General features: G+C 30.5%; 1 protein-coding gene across 1 annotated transcript; it reads left to right on the forward strand.

Moving 5' to 3' along the window:
* The first annotated feature begins 7915 nt into the window (after positions 1-7915).
* On the forward strand, positions 7916-10346 carry LOC107029462 (ras-related protein RABA5b). Its single transcript, XM_015230878.2, has 2 exons — positions 7916-8488; positions 9747-10346. Exons 1-2 carry the CDS (start codon positions 8167-8169, stop codon positions 10055-10057), a joined length of 633 nt encoding a protein of 210 aa, XP_015086364.1. The 5' UTR covers positions 7916-8166; the 3' UTR covers positions 10058-10346.
* The last annotated feature ends 136 nt before the right edge of the window (positions 10347-10482 follow it).

Here is a 10482-nt window from a genome sequence, read left to right on the forward strand (position 1 = left end):
ATTTATTGGTCACACTTAAAAAGTGTTGCCTTTTATTGGTCATCTATTGCAACACTTTCAAAGTGTAACTTTTTATCTACCTAGAGCAACACTTACAAAGTGTAACTTCAACATTTATAAGCCTACATGTAGCACAAATATATATAATATATTTACATACATACAAGTGACCTAAAACACAAAATGAACTAATTAATCATTAAATTGAAACTATATATTTCAAATAAACTTCGAGAAATATTTCATGTACAACCAAAAGATAGTATGTGTTGTGTACATACCCATACTTATACATCAATATTCTAAATGTGTACACAATAAATCAAATATGTATTTAAACTTTTACAATAGTTCAAAAAGTCTTCATCATCCACGTCAAATTTGATCACCTCATTTCCCTACACAAATAAGATATTACCAATGATGAAATAGCAAAAACAATATATAAGTCAATAAGCAAGATCAAAGATCTGTTATACATACCCTGTGCAAATACGTTTCTGAGTTCTTAGGGAAATCAGAATTGATAACAAAGTTAACTGCTTGAATATCAATTCCTCTAGTAAACAAATCTGTTCCATCAAGAAAGAACACAAAAATATGAAATTTAACAATTAATCAATTTGAAATTTCAGCTGTAACGGAAAGCGTGACGGACCGTCGTAGCCATGACGGTCCGTCCTGCATGTTCGTCATGAAGATCAGAGAAGTAGCAGAAGAAACATGCAAGTATGGGACGACGTAGTCCACGACGGCCGGTCATGACCATGACGGCCCGTCATGACCACGACCCGTCATGATCACGACTGCCTCTCATGACTACGACGGCCCATCGCGAGGTCCACGGCGTCCCATCGCGAGATCCACGGCGGCCCGTCGCGAGGTCCACGATGGCTCATCGTTACCACGACGTCCCGTCGCGAGGTCCGTCGACCCATCCGCGTTTTGACAGATTTTCAGAAGTTCTCTTCAATCCTCTCAAAGTTTACCCATGTTTACAATAATGTCTTCATTTACTTGTATCTCTAAATAAAAAAAATTTTGTTCAGCATAATATTCCTAAGGATAATTTTGACGTTCAGTTTTTTTTCAATTTCTTACACTAGATTGAAATTTCAGCAATAACAATCCCAAACTAATCAATTACTTCTAAACACAAAACAAAAATTCAATTAATTGACTATTTTTAGTACTAGATGATTAGAAGAGAGTGAAAAGGAATTTAAGCTGTATGAAATTGGTACTTACGCTTGATGAAGCTTGTTTTAAGCTTCAGTTCTTCAATCTTCAGCTCCTCGATCGATCCCTAGTTCATCAACATTAGCTCAACTCAACTCAGCTATTCCGATTTTGGAGAAGAGAATATTAACTCATCTCTTTTCATTTTCAGCTCTTCTCTTCAGTCTTCAACGTCCTCTCTTCGATCTCCATCTTCTACTCTTCGATTTAAAGTTTTGGAGAAGAAAAATTGTGTGCTTTTTCATATAGGAAAGAACCTGGGAGGGGGAGTTGAAAATGTTAAAGGGGGAGTCTAAACCCCAATTTGTGTTCTACTCTTTAATGTTTTATTCTTTTTAATTTTTCTTTAATGTTTTATTTTTTTGGCCAAATAAAAATGGGAGGGAGATGTAATTTTAATGTTAAAATGTTGGAGGGAATATAAAATTTTGGTGAAAACACTAAGGCCACATTTTTAATGTGTTGTATTTTCAATTATAAAAATAACACACTTTAAAAGTGTGTCCATTCATGTAAATAGTTGTTGCCAACTATAACAACACTTATAAAGTGTAGTTTATCCCATTAAAGAGTACACTTTAGAAGTGTTTCTAAAATTAATGTAGCTAAAAGTCAAAACCATTGGCTACACTTTAAAAGTGTTCCCAAAAGTATTTTAGGCAACACTTTATAAGCGTTGTCAAGATTTAGTGTTGTCGTAGACGTAAAATGGTGTAGTGTTTCTTTTTCTTATACTTGTTGACTTTCACTTTAAGTCCTTTACCAACTCCTTTATCCGTAAGGTTAATAGAATGGCCTCCTCTTTGCTTATGTCTTGACTCCTCTTGAATAAGCATACTGGACAATTCACTAACATTTCACTTATCCTCAATAGTGTTATATTTAATTTGAATGGTTCATATTCAAGAAGCAATGAGTTCAGAATAAACTGAACCAAGAAGGTGTTATACACTCTCATCCCCAATGTTGAAAGTCTTGTTTCATTGTTAGTCATCTCGATGATATGTTTTTCATACTACGTGATCCATCAAATTTCATGATCGTGAGTTTAGCCATTAGTGTACTAGCGAGAGACATATCAGCAAAATGAAAACATTATCCCACAAACTTCAGATATTCCCTGACACTTTCTATTTGTGGAATAGTACTCTTAATGTTGTTAGCAACAATTATTTGCATGAGCATAAGAATCAGTCTGCTAGAGCGCTCCCATAATTTATAAAAAGAACTTCTCATTTTCACTGCTTTTATAAGTAATGACAATAGGTTTGTCATTCAGTATAGCCAAGTCAAGATTCATCACACCTATGTGGAACTAGATTTTTTCATGTCATTCTGAGAAGTTCAATCCATTATACACAATAACAAACAAAGCATGTGAATGAAGAGGAATAACTGCAAATAGATATACATGCTCATATATCAAAAATAATGTGAATTTAGTAAAATGATAAAAGTACATCGTAATTCTCCTTTGGATAAATACTACTATATACTATCATAATTTAAATGTCATTTTTAAAAAAAACATTAATAGGCAATTAAATAATTTAATCGAACATATATGACATTTTTGCACATACAATATATGTTTGATTTAAAATATTAATTTACCTCCTAATTTTTCACTATTCCTAGAATGATAGATTCACCTTTTGTAACTTATTTTAAGTTCTAGCAATAGTGAAAGTCAATTTATCTAAATTTTTCAATATAGGCATTTAATTAAGGGAAAAGACATAAGTTCCCCCTTGAACTTGTACTGAAAAGTCAGTTAAACGCTTAAACTATTATGACGACCTATTACACACCTTTACTACTGAAAAGTGAATTTAATATCACCATACGAGGTATAAAACAACTCTCACATATGGTGGTGTATTACACTCGTTGCCACATCAGCGATACGTCAGCGCTATGTCAGAAATTATATTTTTTAATATCTTTTTTGTTTTTTTTCTTTATTAATTAAATTTTTTTGTTAGTCATATTTTACATTTATTAGTTTCTACTTAATTAGTAAAATCTCTAATAATTATATCTTCTTCATTGCAAAATTGCAAAGAAAAAGTTTTGTACAATGGCCGCCAAGAAAAATTTTTGAAATTTAAAGTTGATTCGTATGGTGAAAGAATTTCTTTCGTTACAAATGAACCTCGAGAAGACTCCTTTAGTTTCTTCCATTGATTGACCATTAAAATCGAGATTCAATTGCTACTTTTTCAGATTCGAACACCATAATTACTTTTTTTATGTTCTTCATGGAGGTTTCTTAAAAGATAGGAATAATAGAAAATTATTTTTTCCCCTTTTCAATCAATCTTTCATCTAGTTTTCAAAAAAGTCTCATCTTAGTTCCACGACTGAGAACCCCCAAACTTTAATTACCCTCCGACGACATGAACAAACACAAATCCTAAGTCATTAGTACTATTTTGATTTCTTGTTAGGAGGTTTATGGGTTAAAAAATGTTGTTTTTGAATTAACTTGTTACTATATTGCTTCTTGTTAGTGATTCATTTAAGCTTGTTTGGACGTGAAGAAGATGAGAAGGGTGGGATATGAAGAAGAAGAGACGTGAGGGGTTGGGTATGAAGAAGAAGAGATGTGGAGGTGGGGGTATAAGGAGAATTCAGAATTTTTAAAACTTTGTTTTTACTTAAATATTTATCTGACGCGCATAATTTATTTTTAATTTATTTTATTTTGCCACATCAGTTTTAGGGGTAACAAAATTCACTTTGAAACAATATAGGTGTGTAATAGATCATCATGATAGTTTGAATGTGCAAATGACTTTTCGTTACAAGTTCAAGGGGCAATCTATGCATTTTTCCTTTAATTAACCTTAATAGATAATGACAATTTTATGAGTGCATATTTTTCTTAACCATACTAGTTTGACCACTTTGGTGACTAAGAAGTTATATGAATACAAATGCATTAAAAAAATTGTATATGTGAACAATTTTAAACATTTTAGTTTGGTCACTTTGGTGGCTAACAAACTATAGAAACATAATACATGCATCAAGTATCATAAACATGATATGCATAGACGTTAATTTCTCTAGTTTGACCACTTTGATGACTAACAAACTATATAAATACAAAGCACACATAATATCATAAAATTTTGTGCATTTGAATAATTTTATACATATTAGATTGGTCACTTTGGTGACTAAAAGACTATTAAAATATAATACATGCATCAAGTGATCATAAACATGATATGTGTAGACGTTAATTTTTCTAGTTTGGCCACTTTGGTGACTAACAGACTATATAAATACAAAGCACACATAACATTATAAAATTTTGTGCATGTGAATAAATTTTTACATTTTAGTTTGGCCACTTTGGTGACTAACAAACTATAAAAACATAATACATGCATCGGGTTGAAAAACCAGACTCAATCTCTCTTGAAATACTGAATATGCCAATAAACAATGAATTGTAATAATCCACATATGTCAACTGATCACAAATATTATATGTACAAATGTCAATTTCTCTAATTTGACTACTTTGGTGACTAACAAATTATATTGCACTAAGTACCCATATTATTTATTGCTTAATATAACGATAACTTTAAATTATTTCACAATCTAAGAAACAAAACATAAGTATAACATTATGGAAAGATTAAGATTTTTCTGAATTTGTGCATATTGAACATTGCTAACAACACTTTATTAACATAAGAATTCAAAGGCCTTAAATAGTCAAGCACAAAATTAGGTTACTACAAAAGTATTTAACATTAAGTCTGAACATAATTTGATTGAAAAAAAATTTAACTTTCAAAGAGATTAATTTTGAAACACAAAATAAAATCTAATAAATATCACAAAAAATCTTATACAGTGATAAAAGTTTGTAGGTGTAGACGTTCATAGGCGTAAACAATTACTCCTATTAACAACTATATGAGTCGATGATAAATTTTTTTTTTAAGTAATGTCATATCTTAACACCTAATTAATCTCATAATTTGTTACGCTAAAGTCAACAATGTTCCATTAATGAACTTCAATAATTTCGTTCCTTCAAATCTTTATTTTAAACCAATTATCATACATATTTTTTTACTTTTTTTCTTCTCTATTTTCTATGATACTTTGCTAGTCAAAACGGTAAAAATAGAATACTACGTATATATGTAAAATGATAAAATACTTAAAAATTATTGCCACTAGTTAACATATTCATTAAGACTATCAGTTCAAATAATTATCACAGGTAAGATTAAGTACTTTAGTACATATCAGGATCTTGAATACAATAATCTTACATAGAGATCATAGGGGCATATATTTGATGCGGAAGACATCATCACACAGAGAAGCGGAAGCGTTAATCGTAAATTGGTTTCACCTTGCCCTAGCTTTATGTTAACACGATCGTCAATGATGAAATTATTATTGTAGAAAATATGAGATAATCCTATTAGATGGAGGGAGGACCAATTTGTAGATGTTATGACTTAATCTGGTACATCCATCAAGTAACCAATATACGAACGAGATTTATTCCTCATTAAATATCATTTATAATATTACTTGGGTTACAAGTAAACTTGGACCACAAGTAAGAAGTAATTAATAATTCTTACACTTTAGTTAGAACTAGTCTAAACCAATAAGTCAAGAATATACCAACTAATATGAATGATAATTATTTTTTTTATCTATTCTTCTATAAATATTGACATTGTTTATTAAATGTAAGTGAACTGAAAATTATATACATATTTCTATTATAATATATACATAATATAGTTTTTTTTTTGAATAATTTAAAATATCTTACATATATTTTCATCAAAATTTATTTATAAAAGCAAAAAATTCCAAAACAAAACATAATATATCCTATTGTATGAATATTTTGAATATCTTGTATATGTTTTCATTAAAATTTATTTATGAAAGTAAGAAAATCTAAAACAAAAAGTATTCGAAACATGTATGTACTCAGAACAAAAAGTATTCCAAACATATATATTAAATCACAAACATTTATTGAGAAAATTTTATGAAACAACAAATTTTTAATTCAGATTAAATGTTATAGCTAGAGTTTATTTTATTTTTAATTCGCAACAAACATTTTATTTTTTGTCATCTGATTCAGTGTACAATTAGTCGTTTTCGATATACAAATATATAAAATGTATTTGTGCTTGTATAATACGAGAAAAAAGTGTATATTCAAATACATATATTTTCGTCATATGCACTTATAACTATAAAAATACAAATTTTGTTATACAAATTATAATGTATGAATGAATTTACACAAAATTGAACTTTGTAAAATTGGATGTATGTAGCAAATTATACAAATGAAAGTTCCATAGGAAACATAAAATTTGTTATGGAACGCAATTATGCAAACTATAGTTATAACATATAAATATGATTTTTATGTTTGTTATATGTGAAAGTTGTTATTTATTATTTCCCTACTTCATCTTTTAATTTTATTTTCATATATGATTAGTAACCGAAGAATCAATTCAAACTGAACCAATCCGGATAAGTGATAGCACCAATAGATAAATATATACTCCCTCCATCCCATTTTATATATCATTCCTTTCTATAAATAATTGGTACATAATACTTGTCATTTCATAAAATTAATGCATAAATTACCATATTGTTCCTTTTTTTTACTCTTGTGAGTTATTAGTCTCGAAAATATATATTTGATCAACTTAGAAAAATTAAATAAATTATTTATGTTCATTGGTTAAATTAATTCATATTAATTGATTCAAAACTTGAGTTTCAAAAAAATTAAATATAAAGAAACATTATTTCATAACATAAATGCAAAGTAAAAATGTGACATATAAATAGAACCAAAAAAATATTATATTTATTTGATTTAATTTAATAATCTAAAAATTATTAAATTCCGTGAACACCCCCTAATTTGGCTGACCGTGACTTACGAAGAGTGATGAGACAAGGGTTTCCCCATTATTGTCGTCAATTGCGCAGTGTATTGCTGCTAACTTCACTCACCTGCCCAAAGTCTACGCGTTTCAAAGCCCAACATTTTTCTTCCTGTCTTCTTTTGACATTAAATTCCGTGTGTGTATATATATATATATATATATATATATATATATATATATATATATATATATATATAGAGAGAGAGAGAGAGAGAGAGATAGCATCATTTTAAATTTTATGTTTTTTATGAAACTAGTTAAGGTTATCATTGTAAATTTATTTAGTGTTTTCTTGAAATTAAACTTTTAATAAATGAACATAAATTAATTTATTTTGATAATTTTATCCACCAGTGAATATATAAATAATTATTTATGTTGATCAAAATTCATACTTTCAAGGCTCAAGTATAAAATAAGAAGAATATTGTTATTGATGCATTAATTTTGTAAAATGACAAGTATTAAAAAGAAATACATATTTTTAGTAAGTACAACATCTAAATAAAAACTGATGAAGTATGAGAGAAGTATTGAAAATACTCTTAAATTTAGCTTAAATTATCAAGTCATCCACAAAATCAGTGATGGCCTTAAAGAACATTCTTTTGCTAGAGACTAAACCTCTCTAACATGAGTTAATATACTTCCAAATTATCACCATATTTAGGATATTTTCAATCTTTCGACTATTTATTATCACCATATTTAGGATATTTTCAATCTCTCGACTATTTAAAACAACTTATTATATCAAGTATAATGAGGTATGTCTAAATTGAGTCTGTCAAAAAACACTATTTTAAGTCCATCAATAATGTCATTACTTCCTCTCTTTTATATATAGTGCCATAACCTTCCGCCCCTTTATATATTTCAACATCTTTGTCACAGTAGTGGGAGAGTAGAGTAGCTTAAGTAGTTCCGACCGACAAAGAGGAGAAGAAAAATGGAGGAAGAACAAGAGTATCTTTTCAAGATTGTGGTGATTGGGGACTCTGCCGTTGGCAAATCCAACTTGCTGTCCCGTTTTGCCCGTGATGAATTTGACCATAACTCTAAGGCCACCATTGGAGTTGAGTTTCAAACACAAGTTATTGAAGTTGATGGTAAGGAAATTAAGGCCCAGGTTTGGGATACTGCTGGTCAAGAACGTTTTCGGGCTGTCACTTCTGCTTATTATAGAGGCGCTGTTGGAGCTCTTATTGTTTATGATATCAGTAGAAGCACTACTTTCGAAAATATCAAACGATGGCTTGATGAACTCAACAGTAAGCCCCTTTTGCTTTCTTTGTATTTTTATTTATTGTTTGATCTGGATTCATTGCTTTGTTGATTTATGAACGCGAATAGCATTGCAATTTTCCCCCTTTTTGGGTAATGGATTTGTTCATTTTTAGACCAATTACACGCGGGTTCTATCTACTTCTCAAAATTATGGGGGAAAAGTGTCCAGCAATCCCATAGGGGATATGCATTTTTTATCAACTAAATTGCTTACCCAATTGTTTAGACATGGAAAATATAAAGGGTTGTTGTCTGATTCTGCGGAAATAGCAGTTTGTGTACTATTTCATAAGCTGGTGTAAGAGTATCAATTGGTAATTATGCCATAGATTATATGGAAAAGAGTATCAATTATGCTGATGATTTCACTCCTGATAACTGATTTTATTTGTAGGATCATGTGTTACTTCCTAACCTTCTTGAAGCTCATCATGTTGTAAGTTTGAGGCATTTGTTCATATTATGTGTTTACTGTTTTGGAGGCAGCTGTCTTTTTTTTTAGGTTGGTGGTGGTAAAAATACTTTTGAATTCATTGTATCAAGACAAATTTGTGCTAGGTATGATTGCGAAAATGTAATGAATCTGGTAAGGCTATTTACGGATTTGAAATATACAGTTTTTAGAGAATTAGTTGTATCAATATTTAGGGTGAAGAGATTCCTATTCCAGCCTTTCCTGTGCTTCTGTGTCGCGAAGAAATGCAAACTATAAGTTTGAATTTTGGCATTGCGGAGGCTTTAAGGAGCATTGCTTTCCACTTGAAGTTGTGCTACCAAAAAGATTCTGCTTGTCTGATTTTCATACAACCGTCCCCATCTAGTTTAAATTGAGTTGTTGAAGTGACTGAAATCTGAAGCTCTAACTTCTTATGAGCTAATTTTCAAAAGAATCGCAGATTGAGATTTCCCATAGATAGCATGATGCTATATGATCTATGTTATTTTATTCATTTGTTTATAGGCTTCACATTAAATATCATCTTGTTAGAAGACAATTTGCCTTATCCCCTCAAAATTTGAATCTTTGTGGATCTTCCCGCGCACTACAGCTCTGCACATACACTGCAGTATTCAACATGGTAACTCAAATATTTGAATAAATCCTCAATTGTTCTTCCTGCTATCATACCGGATGCTCAGATCAAAGTTTGTTTCTTTCAACTTGGAATCATACCCATATTAATTTTGTTGCCTTGCCCCTTTTTTGGAAATTCATCTGACACATCTTGAATGGTAATGCAGCCCACTGTGATACCACAGTTGCTAGAATGCTTGTTGGGAACAAGTGTGACTTGGAGAATATCAGAGATGTGAGTGTAGAGGATGGAAAAAACCTTGCAGAAGAGGAAGGATTATTCTTTATTGAAACATCGGCTCTCGACTCTACTAATGTGAAAACAGCCTTTGAAATTGTCATCCGTGAGATATACAAAAATGTGAGCAGAAAAGTACTCAACTCTGATTCATACAAGGCAGAATTATCTGTCAATCGCGTTAGCCTTGCCAATGGGACCGACATGTCAAAGCAGAAAACGTCGTGCTGTTCCAGCTAGTTTTGTTCCATAACTCATTATGTTGATCTTTTCTCTCTCTTTACCTTTCTATTCTTCTCTGCCCTCAATTTAAGCTGGGCAGCTGCTCAAGGGTGTGTCTTGTTTGCATTTAGTTAATTGTTGTATCACTTGCAGTCTTGCAACTAAGGGGAGCAGTACACAATAACCCCCAATAGGTTATAATTGTATTTTTGAGAAATAATTAACTCATCAAATTCTATTCGAGAGGTATTGCACAATGTGACCACTTTAAAGTTTTGATCATGTTAAAAAAAAAGTTGTGCTAGAACAGATTTGTGACCAAGTTGTGAGCAAGGACCTTGTATTAGCATTTCTTATAAAATCCTTCTATCGCCAAAATTTGGCTATAAATATAAATGGTATTTATTATATCAGACTTGTGATAATGAATCCTAGTTTAGCCG

Source organism: Solanum pennellii, chromosome 9 (genome assembly GCF_001406875.1).
Source record: "Solanum pennellii chromosome 9, SPENNV200".
NCBI classification, from domain to species: domain Eukaryota; kingdom Viridiplantae; phylum Streptophyta; class Magnoliopsida; order Solanales; family Solanaceae; genus Solanum; species Solanum pennellii.